The 26,805-nt window shown below is 36.6% G+C and overlaps 2 protein-coding genes across 2 annotated transcripts; both read left to right on the forward strand.

The window, feature by feature from the left end:
- The first annotated feature begins 12,037 nt into the window (after window positions 1-12,037).
- Window positions 12,038-14,978, forward strand: LOC149253871 (uncharacterized). Its single transcript, XM_089454611.1, has 4 exons — window positions 12,038-12,154; window positions 12,272-12,508; window positions 13,332-13,575; window positions 14,419-14,978. Exons 1-4 carry the CDS (start codon window positions 12,038-12,040, stop codon window positions 14,976-14,978), a joined length of 1,158 nt encoding a protein of 385 aa, XP_089310737.1.
- An 8,930-nt stretch (window positions 14,979-23,908) lies between these two features.
- On the forward strand, window positions 23,909-25,830 carry LOC149253872 (taxadien-5-alpha-ol O-acetyltransferase-like). Its single transcript, XM_089456953.1, has 2 exons — window positions 23,909-24,573; window positions 24,690-25,830. Exons 1-2 carry the CDS (start codon window positions 24,106-24,108, stop codon window positions 25,605-25,607), a joined length of 1,386 nt encoding a protein of 461 aa, XP_089313079.1. The 5' UTR covers window positions 23,909-24,105; the 3' UTR covers window positions 25,608-25,830.
- Window positions 25,831-26,805: the final 975 nt, after the last annotated feature.

Below are 26,805 nucleotides of genomic sequence, written 5' to 3' on the forward strand. Positions count from 1 at the left end.
TCAGAAATTATCTTTATAGGAAAGACTGCAAACTAAAAATAAGCTTCTAGGAAAACTTAATTACAAAATCTAAAACTAAAAATATACTTTATCAAATGAATGCATATAGAAAACTTCCTAATCCTATCAGCATCTAAAGATAATGTTGTTGCTGGAGTCATGGCTGGATATAAGGATCAGCTAGTCGAATTTGGTGAGGTGGCATCCAAGTCAACAACTATCCATGAGCTTTTTCCTCATGAAATCTTGAAACATAGGGTCCGGTGATCCCTTTGGAAATGAAAAACCATGATAGATGTTAGAAAACTGAGAGAGTTTTTTCTAAATGGGTTTGTTGTGGACAAAAAACTATTTTGCGTCGTCAAGTTTATTCCCATTTATCCTAGATATGGTTTTGAAAACAATTACTAATACAAGATTGCAAAATTATGAAAAGCAACCTTTTAAATCCCCTTTTGAATATTTGAGGCCATAACACATGTTAGAAAACTAAAACAGGTTTTTGTAAATGGCTTAGCTATGGCCAAAAGCTACTTTCGGTTTCATAAATTTCGCTCTCATTTATCTCAAAATAATGCTCGAAATTTCTGTGATGTACAAGAAATATTGCTTTTTAACTCACCAATTTTATTGAAAATGCTGATAAGCCCGTTGTCAACGAATTTCTTTAGAAAAAATTATCGGAACATTAAGGCGTTGATAGCCCCACTATTGATGATTTCCCTATTTATTACAAATAAAATAATGGCACTTAAATAGTTAACATTTTATGACATTTTCTAAAACTAGAGTTAACGTGATAACAAATCACTTCATGGGGATGTTGTCGATCATAGATAGAAGCAAGAACTCCATACACCAAAGGCCTCATCCATTGGGTGACTCCCAACCAATAATCAAGAAACCTGTAAGCTGTACCACAATGAAGTCCATATTGAAACTGCAAACTGAAAACTATATTGCAATGTGAAAGATCAATTTTTTTATTACAATTCAATCCACATTCGAACTATGGTTTCACCCTGAACACCAATTTCTTGAAACTAAAAACTAAAATTCATGCTTTTTATTTCCTACTCTAAGATGAAACATGAGTTGTTGTTAGGTGATGTCAAACACCCAATGCAACCATGCAAGAATCTTGTCCATGGATTGAATACCTTGCATGTATTGGTTATGGAGTAAACCAAAAAGCCTATTTAATGACAACTCAAAAGAAGATCTAAAAATAAATTTGATATTTATAAAACTTGAAAAATTGGGTCTATTTTCTGACTCCAAACATGTTCCAAAAGGATCCTTATAAGAATCGAAACTCATTTTACAAATTTGTGAAATTTTTTCACTCTCATATGGAACTCTGCGAGGTGCATTTTCTTTCTCAAATACCTCCATCTCATGATGTCATAATGCTGCAAGAAAAAACTTTATGGACAGGAAAATGTTTCCTACAAAAATGATTCTTGATTATCTTTATGTTTATAAGAGAAAGATGAAAAATCCATGACTTTCAAAACAAGAGTGTTTGAGGATGGTTGTTCATATGTTTCAACAAAAGCATCATCTTGATATCCTCAATTTTCTAGTTTTATATCTTCAAGAGATGTGAGATCCTGAATGACCTCTCCATTTTGGAAACCGTCCACAAGAACTTTCTCTTCTTCCATGAATGAAACATGAGGTAAATGATCTATAGAAATTACTAACTTCATATCATTACCCGTTTGTTGGTCACTTAAAGTCTAAACATTTTCATCAACTTCAAGGGAAGAATTATAATTTTCAAGTTTAACATCCTAATCTAATTCGCTTTCATCCGAGGAAACATCCATTTGTTGTCGGGATGAATATTCACATAGGGTTTCATAGATTTTCTCATTCATTAAATATGCATTACCATGCACATCTTATAGATACTAAATGAAAATTTCATATTTTTCACAACAATATTCAAGCAACAATAAGGGAGGGTGTTTTTCTCTATAATGCTCAAAGAATGTTGTGTGAAAATCTTTTAGAGAATACAAGTTATGAGGTTGTAGTTTTTCATACCATGATCTCGCATCTTCTTCTAGGGTAGCCATAAACATCTTCATGAGGTAGTCTTTAGGCAAATAAACACCTAACTTATGAATATGGAAATGAAATTTGACCGAATTTAAAACAACATCATCCCTTTCTTGATCATTATACTTTGGAAGACAAGAGTGCCAATCTATGTGATGGACGTGATTTAGAAAACTAGGAATATGACTACAATTCATCTGAGCATACCTTGCACAAAGGGAATCCATCTCAAGAAAATGGAGTCACCAAATAGTTCTTTACACAACTGAGTCTTTGGCTAATAGAGTCGTCATGAAGGTTTTGAGTTATACATTAAGTTGATAATGGAGTGGCTAGATGAATGATGCACAAACTTTCTACATCTGTCCTCTATTCACCATCACAGAGCATATCTAATCTTTTTTATTCTCCCAAGGATTTTTTTACATGAAATTTTGCGTCCCCTGCAATGATGCCAAAATGTTATCACTTAGAGGAAACCCAGCTACGGGAAACCCTCCAAGGTAACCTCAAACCTCTGTTAGGTTGAAATATGGCCCTTCAACCTGGAGGGGGATCTCTCCCTAAAACTTAACTACTCTAGGTCAATGTGGAAGTATGTTTTGCAATTAAGTTTTGTGGTGAGATTTAGTTTGTAGGATGAAAATTTGGTTGGGATGTATATAAAAAACACCATTGGGCATTGAGTCCAGTTCTATCAAAATGATTCTACAAATCTAATGAGAAGGACACAAAAAATATGCTAGCAATAACTCCTTTGACAATTTAAGAAATTCCGAAGAAGAATATTAAAACGAAAACAAAAATATAGTTGATAGGAACAAGAAGTACTAATGACTAAGAAATACTATAAAGGAGCATTGATGAATCCCAGTCTTAGATACTAACATTTTCAAGACATGAAGAAGATTTTTCATCACAGAGAAATAATGGACGGGGAATTACAACACATGAATTTTCTACAAATTCTCATCAATCTATAATATATTTGAGATCTTCTCAAATACAACATAATTCTAATGTTTTTACAACAAAATCCAACCCTTCTTCATTCTCCAGAAACAGTATTTATAGGAAAGATTGTAAAAGAAAAACAAGTTTCTAGCAAAATTTAATTACAAAATCTAAAAGTAATAACATACTTTATCAAATACATGCATATAGAAAACTTTCTAATCCTATCCACATATAAAGATCATGTTGTTTCTGGAGTAGTGACTAGAGATAAGGATCAGCAAGTCAAATTTGGTGAGGTGGCATCCAAGTCAACAACTGTCCATGAGCTTTTTCGTCTCGAAATCCTGAAAAATAGGGTCTAGTGATCCCTGCGAAAATCCAAAACCATGATAGTTGTTAGAAAACTGAGAGAGGTTTCTATAAATGGGTCTATTTTGGACAAAATGTCTTTCAGCTTCATAAAATTCATTCTCATTTATCTCGGATGTGATTTTGAAAACAATTGCTAAAATTGGATTGCAAAATTCTAAAAAAAAGCCTTTCAAATACCCCTTCAAATATTTCAAACCGTAACACTTGTTAGAAAATAGAGATAATTTTTTCTAATTTGTCCTCATTTTTCTAGAAAGCATGCCCAAAATTACTATGTTGTAGAGGAAAATCAAAGTTTTAACGTGTTAATTTTATCGAAAACACTGATAAGCCTATTGTTAGCGAATTTCTTCATAAATGATTATCGGAACATTAAATTACTGATAGCCCCATTATCAATGATTTTTGTGTTTATTATAACTAAAATTTTGACACTGAAACTATCAACATTTTCTAAAAAAATAATAGTAGAGTTAATGTGATAACATGCCCCATCGTGTAGTGTCTTTGCACTCAATAATATATGTTTTTTCTTGAAGTCTAAAATATGAAAACACTAATGTGAATGTATTTAGGAACATTATGTCGGTATTACTTGTGACATTTAACTATTATCTTATGCATGCATGGCTTACCTTTTGTATTGAATCAAACAACTACCATGGCGTTCTAGTTGGTGGTACCTCGACTCTAGTTCTAGAACACAATGCAATCTAGATGCTCTATTATATTTTAGGTTACAAAGGTGTATTTAGTTACATCATAATCTAATTAAAAATATGGATTTGTATTTTCCTTTTGCAGATAATTTGTAGTGGCAGTTAGATCTTAACTATAATAATAACTTGTGCTAAGCCTCTTAGTTTATGTCTAGATACTCTACATAAATCTCTATAAAAGTAGTATAGACAAATATTTTAAATTCCAAGGTTTGAAAATTGCCTCAATCAAAGCTCAGATGTGACAGTTATGCCTCCTAGAAGTTGACCTACCTTATCGATCATCATGGTAGTAGTGGATGTCACATAATCCAACATTACTCACACATGTGGGGCTAGCCACATGTGGGATTTTGTCACATACCTCTTCACTATTGTAACTTTTTTTTTTTGTATTCACACTAAGAAATATTGCCTTCTATTATCTAGCTGTTGAAATGATAGCCATATCCTCCTTGATTATTATTATTATTATTATTATTATATATATATATATATATATATATATATATATATATATATATATATATATATATATATATATATATATATATATATATATATATATATTTGAGAAGAATAAAGAGACCACATTCCTTACTTCATGATATACATAACTTATGTTGTAAATTCCCTTCGTATCTACCTTTCTTTGGCACTTACATAGACCCTGTGCCTTACCCCTAAAATAAATGACCGTTATTGCACCAGGAGGATTTACTATGAAAATTGAATTAGGATATAACTTGTTCAATGAGCTTAATACTAATGGCAACGATGTGATTTTTCCTCCATTTACTATTGTTGTTTTTTATAAAGTAAATCTACCCTTCATCAATTTATTAAATTAACTTTTCTTTGGGTATTATAGTATTTGGGTCATATAACTATTGGGCGCATGTCTTCCAATGTTCTCATGGACTATTTATTGTGCTAATAGTATAAGATTAATAGAGTTGATGCCTAGAAATATATTTGGTTAAAACTCATCCCTAAGTTATGATCCCCCCTAGTAGTGTATTACACACTCCACTACACGAATTATCAGAAGGCACAAATATTTATGCCTAGAAAAGTAATGGCCAATCCCCCTCTGCTAGCACATCGAAAGCCATGTACGCATCACATGAAGGCTCAAAATTAGGTTTCTTGTTTTTTTTGGATGGCTAGAATGGATCGAGATGATCTTATGATTTTCCATGCAAATCCTCAAACCCTAAACCACCTGGTCCAATTTCCCTCTTATCAGTTGTGGGGTGACTTACACTCTGAGAAATGCACAATGAATACAGAGGCATTCGAATAGTTGTGGGATTGTGGTTAAATATGATTCTTTCCCTATCATGGAGGCCTCATATTGTGGCTCCTAAAACATCTCTGGCATTCTTTATGTCACACTATACTAGCATCATCATGGAAATGAGGGAGTAATTAGTAGATGGGTTTTCAGCACAAATCGTTGAGGAACTACCTCTTCAACAAATCTTCACCCCCACCTGCCACTGGCAAGGAAAAAATTCTAATGCATATGTGCTTTAGATAACTATTTTATATGAATTAAAATTTCTCATGAACTATGTTTTGTTTTTTTTTCATTTATTTCCAAATGACCAAAATTACACCAAGTTTTATTGCTATGGATAATTCATTTTTTGGGCATGTTTACTTCTTATAATTTTACAGGTGAAAAAATATTCTCTGTTATCTCCTTGAATACGACCCTAATAAAGTTTTTTAATGATACATGATTATCATACTTATTTTTTACTCTCGTGCATAATTTTGTTGTTCTGAACATGGTTCCATTTATCGATTTGGGGATTTATCATGGAGAGACAATCATTACTTGGGGTGCATATAGGTACTCTCAATTTCACTATTCAGAGTGCACTTGTTTATATTTAATCTACACCTAATATTATAGAACTAACATCCGCAATCACTCATGGCTTGGTGCAATATTCTAGGAAGGACAATGCCTTTAATTAAGGACCCATCCTCAGTAGGTAACATGTGTAGTTTCTAAGAGTTTCTTTTGATTTCCCTATAATTTATATTTCCCATTATCTCATGCAAGACTTTTAGCTATCAAATTCTTTATTGTAGGTAATGTCAATCTATCTACACACATGATTTTATGTTCAAATTGAACCAAATATCAACACTATCTTCGACCTGCTAACCTTTTGTTGTTTTCTCAGATCGGTTATGCATACATCTGCTTCTTGAAGTGGTCATGCAAGTGTAGGAGGAATAATTTCTTTCTGTATTTGTTTACTTCTCAATTTAAGTTCCATGTTGGTGCATATAGCCACATAAATAGGAACCAAACTTTCTATTGTTGGAAAATTTGTTATGTTTTCGCATATTAATAGATTTGGGCAAGGGACAAAAATCATCCCCTATGTTTATGTGCAAAACACTTTTCAGAAATCTCTAAGTTTTGTAAGTTCAGAAGAGAATTTTTTCTCAATTTCCTTCTAAGTACAATGTATATTTTGATTAATGGTAACATAAAATCCCTCTCTGTGACAAACATTTTTCATTTTCATTCTTGCTTTCTCAAATCTCATTTTGGTCTCATAACTGATCACTATATTTGTTTATAGTTGGTATGTTTTCACCTATATTATGGTTTCAATCATTGTATGCCATTGCTGCAAAAATAAATGGAATCAATTTAATTTTTTTCTTTATCTTTATTCATTACCTTTACAACTGACTTCACAGCTCTGTCAAATAGTCAAGTTGTAAGGAGTCTCGTTCTAATGATCTAAAATCACCGTAAAGGATTTATGCCACCATCCCAAATGAAGAAATTTTTCTTTTCTTTCGACGAACTTTGTACCAAGGTTTAATCATCATCTCGGTAACTATATTTCCTTCAATTCATACCCCATAAACCACAATTTCAAATATTACTATCATCCCTAGATAGAGGTCGAATACAACCCCTCTTTTCTCACCTTTTTCTCCTACCTCGCTTGAAACCATGAGGAATAACTTAGGGGTATTTTGAAAACTATAAAAATTTGAAAACCATTTTTAATAACATCATAAATTATGGCTTTTGAAAATCATCTAGACTTCTATCTTAGCACATGAAATTATCTTTTTGTAAATGTTCTGTAGAGTTTTGATTCTACATTAGCTCAACTTCTCATTATTCGATTTACCTCCCCTATATTTATATTTACCTAGGGTATCTTAACAATCTAGAAACTCATGTTGTTTAACCTTAACTAAAGTCTAAGATAATCCCTATGCACGTAGATGGCCTTGACTCAATAAGGCTTCTATGTAACCTGCTCTAAATAAAATCATAAAGTATTGATATATTCAATTTAGAAGTCATCACAATTTCCCCTCACATACTGTTCTGCATGTAGTGGGGTCTCTTTTTCAATAAGTCTTTGGGTTTGTTTGAGTCGTGTGCAATCCATTGTGTAGAGATTTATTCTTTATATGATATCTTCTATTTCATGATAGAAGCAATAACTAGTCTTCTTCCATATATTATAATGGTTCCTGTGAGAATAATTTGTTTCATGAGTTCAGACATTTGATAGATATATTCTTTTCTCTTTGGTATCTAAATGGAATCATCACAGTCTTAGATTGTTGTTTTATCAATAATTGAATTATCAAATTCATAAAATAAAATGTATAGGTACCAACATACGAAAAACTGTGCTCCAAATTTATTCTAGCTAACCCATAAGTAGAATTATTTATTGACTTTAATTATATTGGCATATAATATAGCATCAACTACTTATGTACTAAATAGCTAAGGAATCTCATCTATCTACTAGATTATTTGCTCTTTTATGCATATAGATTTTACTCATGTAAGTAGTAAATAAATTACTATCTGCTATGAACTATATTGTTAGTTGTATGTTTAATTTGTACCTCTATACTAGATAGTAAATTTTCATATGAGGTGTTTTCTTGGAATCATTTCTTATCTTTGTGAGCCTTTCCCCTAGCAATGTCCAAAACATGTGCATAGAATATTCATGTATAACTAACTAAATATTCTTTAAACTACTACAAATCGTAAATATAATGTGTTCAACAACTCTATTTTTTTTTTTTTTTTTTTATTGTTGTAAACAAGTAGATTGGCTCTCGTGTTAGTTAATGAATAAACAAATAAACATTTGATAATTCAACGATTAGAAATATAAGAAACATAAATTTCAATTGCAAACATCAAAATAGTTTTCATGTAAAATAATAAACCTATAAACATAATCACTAACTATAGGCCAACTGGATATGCTTGGAATGAACAAATTTCCACCTAACCGTGAACCATCACCACTCATAACCCCCTAGCCAAGATCTCATTACCCCTGAATCGACAACCTACTATTATTCTAGACTAGGTATTTTTATGCTCTGCTTCCCTAGCATACTTTTATTTAGTGGCGTCCTGCTTTTTAGGGCATGCCAACTTAATAGCCTATGATTTTTCCTATATTTTGAAAAAAACATCTTCCCTTTTTCAATTAAATCCCACCTTTTTTCTCCTGTGATGCTTTATTCACTGTTACTCGGTGTTTTTTCTACATTGGGTGATTTAATATAATTTTCTCTCTAATGATATTAAATCTAATTTAGCAGTCCCTACAAATATTTAGAAATGATTTTAGGGAAGTTTGTCTCGATCTTATCAGTCTGCATTAGTTTCTGGATCTAGGTAATTATCTCTTTAAGTCAAGTGTTTCTTTCCCAAGTAAATATCCAATCTTTCTCTTTTGATTAATAGAACTTGTTATTACATCCTCATACTTTATCATTTATTTCAAATCTAGTTCACCATGGCTCCTCTAGGCATCACTACTAAGAATAATTCAATTTAAAAATATATTTACGTAGAAATGGAGGGGTATTATTGATCTGAAAATTAGATCTTAGATTACTTTTAAGGTATTACAGACTCATGTGCATGGATTTGCCTATATTACTTAGTGCAACAGATCGATAAGATTGCGAATAATATAGACAATGAGCAGTTAGAGAAACATAATAGACAAACACACATAACACAACAAGTTTAATATGGATTTCACCCAAAACTCTTGGGCTATGTCTCCTAGTCCAGCCTTCAGTGGTGACCTCTCTATTATGTCTTCAAGAGCAGAGTTTTACAAAATGTGAGCTCAAATTGAGTCTCAACACAACAAATACAAAACTGCAGGAGTTTGCTTGAATCCCTCAAGCCTCTCTGAGTACACAGAGTCTCCCTCTTACTCTCTATCTTTGTCTTTGCTCTGTCTCAGCTCTGCTTCCCTCTGTCTTTCGTCTTTTGTGGCTTTTAAGCTAATCAGTGTTGTCTGTTCGTTTCCTCTTCTAGGCTCTCTGGCTCCCAGCCTCTGTCAAGCTCAAATCCCCCTCGAAGTGTTAGCAATCATTGCCAAACACCTTCAGGGATGGTGGCCACATGTTCTATAACGGAAGGACCATCGGCGCCTTTGAAATCCTCAGAATAGTCATTCTCTATTTACACAGATAAATACACTAAAACACAGGAAAATCTACCAATCTATCGTTTATCGGTCTTGAAATATCATTAAATCCACCCTAGACTCCTATCAGGTCTGCCTTTATACCGCTATCACATATCCACCATTGATCTGACTGATCTTCATCCAATGGTTGAGATTCATTTCGTGTAGCTAAGGCATACGGAGATTACCTGCCTGAAAAGGTGGTTTTCTTAAGCCACAGTTAAGTAAATGTAGCCGAACTGGAGAAATTAGGAAGAAAGCCTCCTGATGCCAAGTAAATAAAGCACTGGAAATTTAATCTAGGAACTTGAAAAGTCATTAAAACATTACAGTATATTTTAAAAGACAGAGATATGAGCCGTGGCAGTTAACGGGCAGAGCTTCAATTAAATATCAGTTTCAATTATAAACAGAGAGACTCTGTTGAAAAAAAACATTTATACCAAATTCAAATTTCTACGTGAAAATAATTCAAGAGAACACAGCGTGAAGGCACAAAGGAAGTAAATAGTAATAGAACCCTCACACAAAGGAATAACACCAAGTAGGCCATAATTATCTCATGACGTAAAATAAGAAGTATACAGACTTTTGTAAATTTATAGCCGAGTAAGTTTAAGAGCACGGGTTGAAATAGGTAAAGCCTGGAAATCCGAACAAGAAATAGACTAATCAGACATCTAGGTCTTCGGGTCGTAACGACCAAAACCCTTCATTCAAAACATTAAAATAAACTTCTTAAGCTTCTGATACAATAGTAGGAATAAATTCCTTAGCCATTTAATTTGTTCTGTAATTTGTCAAAAACCCCTTTACAAATATAAACAAAGCCGACATGTATTCGGTAAAAAAACTTGACCATAACCCTACACTATTTACATGCTGCCCCTAACTATCGAAGGGCTGAAATTGATACGATCATACCCGAAATTTCGCAGTAGTGGTATTTTGGTAAGGAAACTCGCGCCCTTTGGGGCAGTAGAACGAAACCCCCGGCCTCCTCGCCTTCATTCCTGTAGATTCACGGAAGAAGAGGGGTCAGCGAAGACCCATGGCCATATTACCTTGTCAAGATAAACAACATCCATCAGAGAAGAATCAAAAGGAATAAATGAAGACTAAGAAACCTTACCTGGTTCGTAGAGTTGAAGGCAAGCAGAAGACGGAGGATTCCTCCATGGAACCCCTCTGCTATTGCATAGCGGCATGACGCACCGAGTTATGCAGCCTGACGGAGAAGCGAATCAAACTCCCGGAAGCGGGGAAACCAAACTGAATTGAAAAAATGAAATGAATTTCCAGCCTTCAAGCTTGAATAACCCTCCCAAGCTCGCCTAGCCGTAGGATCCAGAATGCAAGTGCCACACCGTCGATGTGAGTAGCATCCCAAGGAATCGGCAGACGAGGTACTGTCCTGCCATGCCACGTTACCATGGCTGGGCAGGACCATTAAATGTTAGAAGACAGACAAAAACCACTGGTGGATGGATGTAAGATGAATTTAAATAAAAATCTAAGTAATGAATTAGATCATTGGACTAGTCAGCAATGGAGTAGAAGCAGAACACGTGGAAAAGCCTAGCATTGGGTTAACCACGTGACAACCGAGAACCCAACTGTACTATGGATAATGTTGCAAGGCTTGAACTAAAAAAACTGATAAACTTCATAATACAACAAATCAACCTGTATAGCAATATCAAATGATAATTTATTTATTTAATTATACAGCGACCCAAAACTCTAAAGAATTGTTCAAATATTTTGTATTATTCATGTATTTGCATGTAAAAAAATAAATAATAAATGTGCTTAGGAGATGTGACAGTGGTATGAGAGCCCAGATTACAAAACTGTGGCCTCTGGCAATTAATTGTTGAAACTTTTGATACAATTTTTCAATGATTGTTAACTTACTGATGTATTAAGTTTAGGACACTAGTAGAATCATAGAAGAGGAGGCAGTGTTCCACACAGGAATATGGCTGGCCCAGAATTTGCGGCTTTCCCTCAAAATAATCCTGAAATATGGATACAGCTGGGAGAGGAGGCGCACAATACCAATCTTAAAATATTGGAAACAGTTCAGGAACTAAAGAATGAGATGGCTCGGCTGCGGGAGGACAATGCAAGATTAACTATGGAAAAGGAAAAAATTATGAAAAGCCTGTTTGATAGGCAGAATCAACACCAACCGATTCCCAGCCCCGAACGGGAACGAATGTCTGAAGAACAAGGTTATCAGACAGAACAAGAAGAGAATCGGGAAGAGAAATTGGATAACGCTTTGAGCACCCCACAACAAAAAGGCAGCAAATAGAATTACAAGGGGAATTTCGAAAAATAAAGCCGCCACATATTGATGGAGAGTTGGAAGAGGTAGGTGAGGCCTGGCTTATTAACATGAATAAGTACTTTCAGTTATACGAATATGATCACAACTTAAAGGCCCGACTGTCCATCTGCCAACTGCAGGGGAAGGCCACCTTATGGTGGGAAGAGGTTAAGATTGTGCGTGGGGTAAATGAGCAAAGTATCACTTGGGAGAAGTTTCAAAAATACTTCAAGGAAAGATACTTGACTGAATGATTTTATGACGAGAAAGCCAAAGAATTTCATGAATTGCGGCTGGGGCAGGAAACAATAGATGAGTTTATCACCCGATTTACCTCTTTACTCCGATATGTGCCTTATATACGGGAGGAAAAGGCTAAGGTACAACGATTCATCAGCAGTTTACCTGTGGCAATGAGAGAAAGAATTGAATTTGAACCTGAAAATGATGGACGAGGATTATACGAAAGGCCAGGATATGCTATCAGCAAAGTAAGCAGAAGGGAGAACTTGTGGGGAAAAAGTGGGCAAACAAGAAAGGTAAGAGGATCCCTATAGGCAATAAGGGAAATCGAGGCAGCATTGGCAAGGGTTTCTAAAAAGGGAAGAACACCAGAAATCTGCAAAATAATCAGTTCAAAATTAGACCACCTGCTGAAAACAGATTCAGTGAGTAGACTAGTAAAGTTGATAACGAAGGGACAGCAAGACCCTCGGTGCAATGCTGGGGATGTGGAGGGCCACATTACGTTTAAAATTGCCCTCACTAGAAGGGAACCGATTAGATTTCACAGATCCACGAGGCATCTATAGTAGGTGATGTGGCCCGGAGCATCCCAAAAATTAACGTAGCACTCGAAGACCATCAGGCGGAGTACCAGCCGACAATGGTGGAGTTTGAAGGTAAAATTTTTGATCATCCTGTTTCTGTTTTAATTGATCCCAGTGCTACGTTAAGTTATGTAAGTCCAAAGGTTATGGAATGGTGTAAGTTACAGTCGATTAAGTTTAAAAATTCTTGGCTAGTACAGCTCGCAACAGGAGCAAAGTGACATGTGTTAGCCAAAGTTAATGACTGTCCACCTGAAATAGCAGGTTAGCCTTTGAAGGTAGATCTAAACATACTTCCCCTTGGGTCGTATGATGTGTTGCTAGGCATGGACTGGCTGGAAAAATGCTGGTCCATTATTAATTGCAAAACAAAACAATCTGCTACAAAAATGAATTGATAGAGCAACAAGTAATGCAAGGAATTTCGAGGCCATTACAGACATGGCCCATAAGCGCTTCACAACTAGCGAAGTGTATCTGGAAAGGGTGTATTCCAATAGTTCAAGAGTTTGCAGATGTGTTCCCTTAACAGATACCAAGACTGCCACCCAAGAGAGACATAGATTTCACCATTGAATTGGTGCCAGGGGCAGCCCCGGTGTCCCGCGCTCCATATTGTATGAGCACACCAGAATTGATGGAGCTCAAAATGCAATTGCAGGAGTTATTAGATAAAAAATACATCTGCCCCAACGTGTCACCCTGGGGAGCCCCCGTGTTGTTCGTCAAAAAGAAGGATGGAACCCTTCGCATGTGTATGGACTACCACCAGCTGAGTAAGTTGACAATTAAGAACAAATACCCACTAGCTCGTATTGATGAATTATTCGATTAGGTGAAAGGGGCTACGGTATTATCTAAAATTGACTTGCGTTCGGGATACCATCAGATCAGAATTAAAGAGGAGGATATAGCCAAAATTTCTTTTAGGACTCGCTATGGGCACTATGAGTTCGTAGTATTACCCTTTGGGTTAACCAATGCCCCCGCGACCTTTATGTGCTTAATGAAAAACATATTTCATCAATATTTAAACAAATTTGTGTTAATCTTTATTGACGACATACTAATATACTCTCGAAGCATCGAAGAGCACAAGGAGCATCTTAGATGGGTATTGAAAACTCTCTGGGAGCATCATTTATATGCCAAAAACAACAAGTGTGATTTCTTTAAGGAACTGATTCAGTACTTAGGACATATTATTACGAAAGACGGAATTGTGGTGGATCCCAAAAAGATCAAGACCGTAATGGAATGGCCAGTACCGAAGGATGTAATGGATATAAGATCCTTTATGGGGTTAGCAGGTTACTATAGGCGGTTTGTGGAAGGATTTTCCAGAGTGGCCTATCCTATCACCTCCCTGCAGAAAAAGGGGAAATTTTTTAAATGGACAGCTGAATGCCAAAAAAGTTTTGAACAACTCAAGCATCTGCTCACCACTGCGCCTGTACTAAGCATAGCAGATCTGGCTAAGGATTATGTGGTATGCACGGATGCAACTAAAGAAGGGGTAGGAGGAGTCCTGATGCAGGAGGGTAAGGTAATCACCTATTAGTCAAGGAAATTGAAGGAAAATGAGCATAAATATTCTGCCTATGATTTGGAGTTGGCAGCTGTCATTCACGCCCTAAAGATGTGGCATCATTATCTGTTAGGCAGAAAATTTCTCCTAATGATAGATCACCACAGCCTGAATAGATATTTCAATAAGCTTACCTTGAACGCTAGACAAGCACGGTGGGTAGATTTTCAGAGCAGTTTTGATTTTGAGATTAAACATTTGAAAGGGAAGGAGATCCATGTATCAAACGCTTTAAGTCGAAAGGTACACTGCCTCTACGAAATTTCTTGCAGTGAAGGGTCGACTACCTTCGATGAAGTGTTGAAAGAGGCAAAAAATCAGGATCTGAAATATCAACAAATAGGGCAGCAAGTTCAAAATCCAACCAGCAGTGAATATCACCAAGGTTATGTGATGGATCATGCCAGCCTGTTGAGATATAAAAAAAGACTATATGTGTCCAACCAAAGTGGCATTAAAAGTAATATTTTAGATGAACTTCATAAGAGTCCCTACGAGGGACATCTAGGTTACCAAAAATTGATTACCGCACTCCGGAAGGAGTATTACCGGCCAGGCATGAAGAAATATGTAGCAGAGTATCTGTCATGATGTTCGGAATGTCAACAAGTCAGGCCGTAACATCAGCACCCTGCGGGGCTATTGCAGCCACTACCAATTCTAGAATGGAAGTGGGAAACTGTCTTTATGGATTTTATAACTGGATTACCAAGATCTAAAAAGAGCAATGACTCTATCATGGTGGTGGTGGACAAATTAAGCAAAGCAGCCCATTTTATCCCCATAAAATACACTTTCAAAGCGGTGCAGATTGCCAACATCTTCATGCAGAATGTTTTCAGGCTACATGGGCTACCAAAAACCATAATTTCTGATCGCGATGTGAAATTTACATAATTCTTCTAGAGGACTCTATTTAAGAGGTTGGGAACTCAACTAAATTTCAGTACTTCCTATCACCCTCAAACAGACGGACAGACAGAACGGGTGAACCAAGTAGTGGAAGACATGCTCAGATCATACATAATGCAACAACCGTCAAAATGGGAAGATTATCTGCATTTGGTCAAATTTGCATACAACAACAACTATCATACTTCTTTGCAAATGAGCCCTTTTGAAGTTCTGTACGGAAGAAAATGCCGCACACCCTACAGTTGGGGGGACCTTAAGACAAGCTGTTGTTGGGGCACGAAATGCTAAAGGAGATGGTCAAGAAGGTGCGGAGCAACTTAAAGGCAGCTCAAGATAGGCAGAAGAATTTTGCCGATAGGAAGTGAAGTTTTAAGGAATTTCAAGTAGGAGACCACGTGTATGTGAGAATAAGACCTAAAAAGAGTACATTACAGTGGAGCGGGTGCAGCAAACTGGCACCACGGTTTTGTGGGCCATTTCAAATATTAGCAAGAGTTAAGCCAGTGGCATACCAACTTTCTCTACCAAGCTACATTTGCGGCCATAACGTCTTTCATGTGTATGTCTTAAAAAGATACATTTATGATCCTAAGCATATAGTCAGTTGGCAAGATATCCAGGTAAAAGGGTAACTTAGGTAGACCTAAATAATTGTGTTATTAAAGAAGACAAAGTGATGTAGGTTTTGTTTGTTTCAGGTCGAGCCGGAAGGAGAATTCTCGGTCGAGCCACTGAATATACTAGAACGGAGAGAAGTAACGCTGTGAAAATGAGCCATCACCCAGGTTAAAGTGCAATGGTAGCACTTTGGACCGGAGGAGGCCACCTGGGAGGATGAACAGCTCAAGAAAGAAGCATATCCGGGTCTGTTTGTGTCAAAAAAAATGGGATGATGTTTGACTTCAGGGGGGGAAGATGTGATAACCCCAGATAGGCTATAAATATTTGTTTTACCACAGTAAAGACAGATATATTGTAAATATTTATTTTACCAAAGTAAGCAGACATACTGTAGTATTTTGGTTTTTCCACAGTAAAAATAAAAAAACAACAAACTGGTAATCATGGTTGTTAATGTTAAGTTAAATAGTTTGTTAACTTTGAAACAGGAAAATGTGGTGAATTAAGCAGGCTCTGTAACTTCTCAAGGGAAGTTGGGAAAAGAGCAGTTGTTGGAAAGAAAATCCCTATCTACCTCCCATGCTCGAAAGAAAAGAGTGGAAGGGGAGGGAAAAATTCATGCTGATAGGTTAGATGGAAAGTGAAAGGGTGTGTACGCTAAGTCTAGTGAGGACCATATAGCTTAGCACTGTGTGCAAATGACCTTGCAGAGGACAGTGGTCCTACAAGAAGCTAGGGGGGAGATTTGGTCTGGAGGACAAATCTCAAGGATGGGAGGATAAGGAGCTGCAGATGTTAAGGTGTCTTCTACCCTGATGATCTTTTTCTTTAAAGAATTAGGTAAGTAACACCCTTTTAACTATCTATTGCTCAGTCGACTTTATAAGACTTATTATGTACGTTATTGGAAATGATGGTAATTTAAGTACTTGTATGTGCAGTAAATAGAGAATTTATAGGAATGAAATGATGCAGTTATGGTTCAATGTTGTTTAACCCTCGGCAATAAAGAGTTTTAGTGACAAAACTAATTGGACCTGAACTGGTTAATATACTGTCCCTAGGTCTAGGTAGGGAAATAGTGGTGAATAGGTAAATATTAACTACTGACAAATCTTCTATAGTCGCGCTGTTTGCAGAAGTTAAAAGAAATAGTTCTGGTAGTTCTTTTCTGAAAATTTGTGAATAACACTAAACTGGAAGATATGCTTAATTCGATATCTAGAAAAATTGAACTTTAAAAACAGGGAAAAGAAAACCCATATGTTTCATTCTCAGGAGGAGTTAAATAAAATACAGAACTGACTTCTTTCTTTCGAGACAAGTTATGGCAGAGAGGACTTAACACACAGAGCTGGGAATTAGTGAAAACCCTATTAGCCTAGCATCTACGTAAAATAATGAAGTCGAGAAATAGAAACAGTAAATACCCTATCTATTATCAAACTGAACAAACAATGGAAAACAATTAAGTAAATGTAGCCAAACTGGAGAAATTAGAAAGAAAGCCTCCTGATGCCAAGTAAATAAAGCACTGGAACTTTAATCTAGGAACTTGAAAAGTCATAAAACATTACAGTATATTTTAAAAGACAGAGATATGAGCCGCAACAGTTAACGGGTAGAAATTCAATTAAATATCAGTTTCAATTGTAAACAGAGAGACTTCGTTGAAAAAAAACATTTATACCAAATTCGAATTTCCACATGAAAATAATTCAAGAGCACACATCGCGAAGGCGCAAAGGAAGTAAATAGTAATAGAGCCCTCGCATAGAGGAATAACACCAAGAAGGCCATAATTAACTCATGACGTAAAATAAGCAGTATACAGACTTTTGTAAATTTACAGCCGAGCAAGTTTAAGAGCACGGGTTGAAACAGGTAAAGCCCAGAAATCCAAACAAGAAATAGACTATTCAAACATCTAGGTCTCTGAGTCGTAACGACAAAAAAACTTCATTCAAAACATTAAAATAAATTTCTTAAGCTTCTGATACAACAGTAGGAAGAAATTCCTTAGCCATTTAATTCGTTTGGAAATTTGTCAAAAAACCCTTTACAAATCTAAAAAAGCCGGCGTGTATTCGGTAAAAAAAATTGACCAGAACCCTACACTATTTACATGCTGCCCCTCACTGTCGAAGGGCTGAAATTGATACGGTCATACCCTGAATTTCGCAATAGTGGTATTCTGGTAAGGAAACTCGCGCCCTTTGAGGTAGTAGAACGAAACCCTCGGCCTCCTCACCTTCGTTCCTGTAGATTCACGGAAGAAGAGGGATCAGCGAAGACCCATGGCCATATTACCTTGTCAAGATAAACAACTTCAATCAGAGAAGAAGAAAAAGGAATAAATGAAGACTAAGAAACCTTACCTGGTTTGTAAAGTTGGACGCAAGCAGAAGACGGAGGAGTCCTCTATGGAACCCCTCGCGACACGACGCACCGAGTTATGTAGCCTGACGGAGAAGCGAAACAGAATCCTAGAAGTGGGGAAACCAAACTGAATTGACAAAATGAAATGAATTTCCAACCTTCAAGCTCGAATAACCCTCCCAAGCTTGCCCAACCATAGGATTCAGAATGCAAGTGCCACACCGTCGATGCGAGTAACATCCCGAGGAACTAGCAGACGAGGTACCGTCCTGCCACGCCACATTACCAGGGCCGGGCAGGACCATTAAATGTTAGGAGATAGACAAAAACTGTCGGTGGATGGCTGTAAGATGAATTTAAATAAAAATCTAAGTAATTAACGAGATCATTGGACTAGTCAGGAATGGAGTACAACCAAAACATGCGGAAAGGCCTAGCATTGGGTTAACCACATGACAACCAAGAACCCACCTGTACTATTGATAATGTTGCAAGGCTTGAACTAATAAAATGGATAAACTTCATAATACAACAAATCAACCCGTATAGCAATATCAAATGATAATTGATTTATTTAATTATACAGCGCCCCAAAACTCTAAAGCATTGTTCAAATCTTTTGTATTATTCATGTATTTGCGTGTAAAAGAATAATAATAAATGTGCTTAGGAGATGTGACAATTGCAATGGGTGGCCTCGAAGCGTGTAAATGAACAACGCGCAGGTCATTTATTCTTCAAAGATTCCATGTCTTTCACATGAGCCTACAATGCCGACCGCGTGCCTAACCAAGGCTACATATCCTCCACCATCATATGTTTTATGCGACAAGTTATCCGAGAGCTCTTCCGAGATTTCGAAGTAATTTCCATAAGACATACACTCCGGAAGAGAAACTTTGTAGTTAGTCATGATGGATATGGAGAGATTCAAAATAGATGTGAGGACTGAGGTTATCATTTGTCCCTCCTTCTAGCGCCAAAATTTTGATGGTGCTGGAACTACCAACATGTCAGGGGATCTCCCTAGTAAGAAGTCCCAACTAGACTTCAAACTCTTTGGTGTAGGAGTCCCAACAGCGGGTTGTACGTTATTGCCTTGACCGCAGTTTCACACAAATTCAAGCAAGATGTCCCTGTTGGTAGCAAGGGTGTTACATATGCAGTAAGTCAAGGAAGGTGCATGAGCGGTTCTAACACATGGAGGGTGAGGTGAGTGGGCCCCTTGGAAACCTATGAAAGCACGGAGTTAAGAAGCGAACACACAAGCTAAGATGCATCACAAACTGGAAGGCAAGTGAGCTAGCAATCCAAAGTGATGCTTAAACCAACAACACATTCCAGTAACATTCATACATTCATATACAAAAAATAGCTACACATTCATGCGTAAGCAAACAAATACATATATTATTTAGAGTGAACAAGATAGTTGAAATACAATACGACATATGCATGAAACGTGTTGGCTCTGTTATACTAAGAACTGTAAGTTCCACTCATACGATACAACCATGACCAACCACTATTTTTGACAGTGGAACGTTACAGACTGATGTCTGCTCCCCCAAAGATATACACTAGCTCTACACAGTGGAGAAGCCAAGGCTCATTACAATACTGTCTAAGCTTTCTCTAAGATACTCCTATTGGAAGCTTGGTTGACCAAAAGCCTATACAATATATGAGGGACTATATATAGCAAAGGGTGGGGTGGCCCTTGACATTCCCCTTTGTGACTATTCACCTACCCTCATGACTCTTCAACTACTCTATGATTGTTACATTCAACTATTGACACTTGAACTTCCACTTGACAAGATGTTACATATTATCTACACATCTACCCATGTGAGATAATATATGCTTGATAAAGACATGCAATACATCACTAACACTCAGACCATTGCGGTAAGACCAACTCTTCGACATCCTTGCGATGATCGACGATGGTGAAATGATGCCAAGCTTGGTCATCCGTGATGGTGTCTGTGTGTTCAATGTTGACATCCTGTTGAAAGCGAACTCTTGCCTCCGTTACATCCTGATACAATGATATGGCTGCTCTGTCTAACTCGTTTGATATCATGCGCATCATCGTCTTGAGTATGGCTGGACCAACAACATACTGATACATTGTGTCTATGTTGATCTCCAAGTGTGTGCTGGTGACCATGCACATCAACTTGTCGAAGTACATCTTCAGATCCATTCGTACTTGCTTCCTATCTTTGCCTCGGTGAGTGTGCCAAATGGGTGGGATCACATGCGTGCGCACAATGACATGCATGCTGCTGAATTCCCTTTCAGGCAATCAACAACACTGCTCACCTTGTCTGCTTCGTGCCAGCTGCTGGGATGGATCTATAACTTGTATGGGCTTAGTTTCATCCATCTGTGCATGTTGTGCCCCTTGCTGTACCTGTTCTTGCTGCAACTCATTCTCTCATATGTGCAACTCATGTTCTTCCTTGAGTTTCCGCTTCACCACATGCAACTCCTTCTCTGTTTCTCTCCCTACCTTCACGCGATCTTTGTGTTGCATCGTCACCTCATAGCTTCAATCTCCAAAGCTCGTTTCGTCACGAGTGGATTTGCTTTGAACTTGTAGCTTTGCTCTGCCTCTGTGTTGTCAATAACCTTCCTCTTGCATTTGTTGCATGTAGGTGTGATACCTTCTGCTACTACTGATGGTGCTTCTCATTGTGATTTTGTTTCCATTCATCTTGATATCCTTTTCCATGAACAACTTGATGCCTTCGTGGATAGGCAAGTTTATAGACACTTGATAAACTGCATCCCCAAGTGTGCTCTAAACGGTGTCTTTAACTATGCTCTCCTGGAAGCCATTGTACCTGTGCTGCTGAGAGGTAGACGAACACCTGTGATACCTTGAGACATATAAACACTCATGACAAGAAATCTGTTAGTCGAAAACCAAAACAAACTAGACGACTGAGATGCAACATACTTGTGTGACTGTCTGTGAAGATTGTGCAATTTTCATCGGGAGGCTGGAAGACTGATTGCCAAAACTACACGAGGCGCAGTCCGGGATGTCGGGAGGCTGACTGACTACTCGAACTGCACAATGGATAGTCCAGCATGGCCTGTTGAGGACTGAAACTACGCAATGCGCAATTTCAGTCAACAATAACATGTAACCAACAAACTGCATTGCGCAGTTTCTGGGGCCAGAAGGATACTGTCTCCAAGAATTGTGCAATGCAAGTCTGGGGGTCAGTGTTGGGCCAAACTTGCGCAATTTCCAGAGGGCAGGCAAAGACTTCGCTTCTGAAATTGCGCACTGATAGTCGAGCAAGGCACAGTCTCGGCCAAGGCAGCCCAGAGCGGGCGATGGGTGACTGAAAACATGAGAAGTCTGAATGTAGATGAGATGAGTACAAACAAGAGTGAATGATTACGCATGAAAATAGTAAGTGGAGGATTCAAAAAACTGGACAACATACATGCGAGTGAAGTGAGTCACCACAACGACGAATGTTGATGCAAAAACAGTGTCATGCATGCGACAATAGTGAGATGCGAACGCAAACTAAAATGATGCTTCTACAAGCTAACATACATTGAAATGATAGCAAACGCTCATTGAAAACAAGAAGACAACACTGACACAAAGAGAAACACAAAAAGCGATAGGAACACAGCGCAAAACATGCAAAGCAGACTTACCCCAAAGCAGTTTAGATAAATGCGCCGATGACTCCTAGATATAATGTGGGATGTCAAAGCAGCAAGGTCGATGTGAGGAAAGAGCTCTATAATGTCCCTTTCATAAGTTTTGATAAAATCGAGGTTGTGATGCGCATGCCACAAATCTAGGAAAAGCGACACTTAGCAGGAGGATTCTGAAATGATCCTTGCATGTAACCTCCAACTGTTAAAAATAGATCCCATGATAAACCAGTCAAGAAGTCCTCTATGACTATTGTGTGAATTTTTAGTTGGTTGGAATGCACTCTAAGGCATGATGGCACATCTAACTAGGTTTTTCTTTAATTGATTGTAACTTATAAAAATAGATCAAAGTGCTCAAGGTTATCATGCACCTTCATCTAATCTCTAGCACATGCTAATATCATTCTAGACTATTGTCGATGGAAGGGTCACTCCAACACCCATACTACTATATGTTGCCTCCATGAGCACCCAAGCTCTCCAAGCGACTTCATTCCCAAGGGATGATGACCAAGCTATTTTGAACCAATCAAATCAGCCCCCTAACATACTACTTCATTCTAAAACATAATGAATAACATTGAACAATTTTTTGAAACTAAATTTTTGAGCTTTGATACCACTTGCCATGGACCTTAAATTTTTTCACAAAATTTTCCTTTTGTCATCTCCAATTGTCCAACACTTCCTTGCCTCAACATTAGTCAAGTATCTTGACTCACTTGTGGCCACAACAACCAAACTATGCTCTCCACTTAAAGTCTACCCATAACTTCACTTTAAGCTATAATAGTTATGACTGACACAACCTAGTACATCCAAAAATAGCCATGCACCAACTCACCATAGTGTCAAAATATCCCAAGAATACTTATCCAATATTATACCATAGCCACCACAATTCAACACAAGGAACATTAGACCCATCCAAGTAAAAACAACCACAATTTACAATTTGAGATAGCACCAAAAGTGAATGCCTTAACTATATTTATAGGAAAAATGTTATAATGTACAATAGATGAGCATGGTGATAGACTACAATTATACTAGGCATATGTGCATACATGCACTATCAATAAACCCTTATAGAGCAAAAGGCCTACCTATTATAGGTCATGTTTTCTTCTTCATCTCACTTGTCCAATGCAATTTCTTATACTATGTCCAACCCAAATCTTAGCACCGCTACAGAGATTCTTACATTCCTTGAATGACTTCTAATTCTTTCTTAAATGTCTTTACACATTGAGACATCTTCCTTTTTATATGACACATGTTATGCACTTGCAAACCTCTTCATTCTAAATTGTGGACCCAAGTGTCGTTCTTCATCTTACTTCAATTCAATGACTTATTTTCCAATTGTATACCAAGTCATTCAACTCAACCTGGGGCTACCTAAGTCATCCCAAATTTACATAGTCCATCTATTTAAGTATACCTACCCATAGTTATTATTCCTAAACTTATGTGAAGGCAACTTCAAATTAATTTTCCCTTTAGTTCTCCACATCTAACCCATATTCACAAGGCCTCACTACTCATATAAAAAGAACATAAAACACTTTCATCTCTTCATAAGTTATTAACTTTGAAACCTTCTCCACCTAGGTAATATACTTACTACCATCTAACTTTCCATACAATAAGTAACATACCATTAAATGTTTAAATAAAAAAATTTATCCGACTCTCTATATATATAATTATTATATACGTATCGTAATATTAAAGATATTAAATAGTAAAGCATTTTATTCTCTTTTGTCATTTTCGTATCGTAATACTAAAGATATGAAATAGTAAAGCATTTTATTCTCTTTTGTCATTTTCTTATTCATTTTAAAAATATTATAAATAATCAGTATTTTAAATTATCAGCTCATGTACCCATTTTGAGATAAACCCAAAAGTGAAGGGACTTAACTACACCGTACTGCATGTACGCGGACAGCAGCTATAGGATATCTAGTCAAACACCTACACTGATGATCCAGCGATTCTGAGCAGGTGTAGGCGATTCCGATATATTTAACAGCAACATCATCTTTCGTCCTAGCACATCTGAGCATTTCTGAGAAGGTGTAGGCGAGTTCCATCCATGGAGAAACATGATATCAAGGAATGTTGCTCCCAAGTTGAGCTGACTGTAAACGTTTTGGGATCTGTCATGGTGCCGCCTTCCCGACCTTCTCCCAGAACCACACTCTATCTCTCCAATCTAGATGACCATCTTATCGTCAGGCGCAGATTCGATACATTGCTTGTGTATAACAATGACTGTGATAATATTTATGGTCCCACAGATCCTGTGAAAGTTGTTAGGGATGCACTGTCACGAGTATTAGCGTACTATTACCCACTTGCAGGCCGGGTAAAGAGAACCGAAGATGGCCGAAAACTGCAGGTGGAGTGCACAGGAGAGGGCGCTCTCTTTGTGGAAGCCTCCACGCATAACACTCTTTCACTGCTGGGCGAGTTGGAGGAGCTGAAACCTTCATTTGAGCAACTGCTCTTTCAGTTTCCGCTCACTGCACAAGTCGAGGACGTACCCCCTCTCATTTTTCAGGTGAAATTTTTCCTCTTACTTTGCCATTATTCCTCAATTTTAATGGATTCGCTCAACTCCAACTTGAGCTGATCTTGATTGTTGCGTTTGTGTGTTTTCTGTTTTGACAAAAATAGGTAACTCGCTTCGATTGCGGGGGTTTTGTTGTGGGTGTGAGTTTCAACCATAGTCTGTGTGACGGACGTGGGGCAGCCCAGTTTCTCATGGGACTTGCAGAGATCGCGAGAGGAGAGACGAAGCTGTCCGTTGAAGCAGTATGGCAGAGGGAATTTCTGAAACCCCAGCAGCAGTCCCATCTGGTCCGTTTTCCGCATGATGAGCTCCTTGAAAGTGGATTCATGGTCAACCCTAATTGCTCAATGCAGCAGCAGATGGCCAATGTGAAAACCGAAGACCTAATACTGGCTTCGTTTTTCTTCAGCTCGGATGTTTTACAGAGTATAAAGCAGCCCATCGCAGAAGAGTTGAAGGAGCATTGTACCACGTTCGAAGTGTTAGCAGCGTTGGCCTGGCGGGTAAGAACAAGGGCTCTGGGGATTCCTCTTGATCAAGCTGTCAGGCTTATCTTCGGGGTGGACGTGAGGAGGGCGTTCAACCCCCCTCTTGCAGAGGGATACTACGGCAATGGTCAATACCTAGCATGTGCACGCAGTAATACAGCCCGAGAGGTTGTGACTGGATCCCTTTCGCATGCCGTAAAGATGATAAAGAAGGCAAAGTTATGTTTAAATGAGGAGTACCTGAGATCGAGCATAGCGTTCCTTGAAATGAAACGCTCATGCCCAGAGATGACAGATGTGCATATGTGTGTTGAAGACGCGTACCTTACTGACTGGAGATGGCTGGGATTTCATGAAGTGGACTTTGGGTGGGGAAAACCCGTGATTGCATGCCCTATCAGTTTGCTCAGGACTTTGGGATTCCCCATTGCATTCCTGCGTCCCCCGAAAAAGAAGGTTGGAGTGAAGATGGTGATGTGCGTTCCATGTGCAGCAGTCAAAGCACTTGAAATGGAAATCCATTGTCTGGTGTGAATTTTGGAATATCTTGTAATTTGACAGTTACTAGAGTGTCAGAATCCGAGAAATTTTTAGAATCGGTAATCAACATAAGGTTAGTAGTTATGCAATAGTGAGTATCATTTACAATATTATTTTAGTGAGAAAAGCAAAAGTTTGTGTTATTATTGTATGGTAAAAAAAAATATTTTAATGCTTAATTATTAAAAATGTTAAGTTGTAGTTTAATTTTTTTTAATGATTTGGTAGTTTTTTTATAAATTTGCTTAAAATCTAATATGAATTCGTTGGGTTATATTTGTGAAGTTTGCATCATTCAAGTGTTATTTAAGGTTTTGAATTTCATTTATACATTTAAAAATTAATTGTAAACAATAATTAAAAAAAATTATTATTCAACCCAAAATTTGTTTTTATTAGATTTAAGTCAAAAAAATATCAAAAACCTAGAATAGCTACATAATACCTTGATGTAACAAAATTTTAATTTAATTATTGATAAAAAAATAAAAAATTTATCTTAAAAAATTAATATATATTTTTAGTAATAATAATAATAAATAAATAATTAAAAAATATTTTAAAAGCATTTATGCATTTATTTTATTTTATTTTATTTTTAATCTAATAAAAAGAATATATATATATATATATATATATATATATATATATATATATATATATATATATATATATACTATTAAAAAAAATGATAATTAAGATATATTTCGAATGGAGATAAATTCACATTAATATATCTTTAAATTATATTAATTTAAATTAATAATATTAATTATATTATATATATGAGTGTGTTTATTTTTTTGTCAAAGTATAGGTGTGTTTTTTTCTAAATAAACATTTTAAAAATTTAATTCAGTAATTAATCATTATTAGGTGGATAATATGAATTTACTTGCATGGAATAAGAGTATGGAATATCTTAATAGCAGTTAGATTTACCATCAAAGAAGATTAAATTCTCACCAACTATTTGATAATTATTGATAGTTAAATTAAAATTCTATAAGTCTTATTTCAAAATATACAAACTTATTCATATAATGACAATAATTTAAAATAAAATTATAAGTTAGTTAATTTTTATGATTTTTTTAATCTTCAAAATATGAGATGAACTTTTTTAATGTCTATATATTTACTAACTATTTAATCTATATAGTTGTTTATGTATTCAAGTTTCTGTGATCCA

Source organism: Pinus tabuliformis, chromosome 7 (genome assembly GCF_031772625.1).
Source record: "Pinus tabuliformis cultivar Carrire ecotype Pingquan chromosome 7, CPIR1, whole genome shotgun sequence".
Classification (NCBI taxonomy): Eukaryota; Viridiplantae; Streptophyta; class Pinopsida; order Pinales; family Pinaceae; genus Pinus; species Pinus tabuliformis.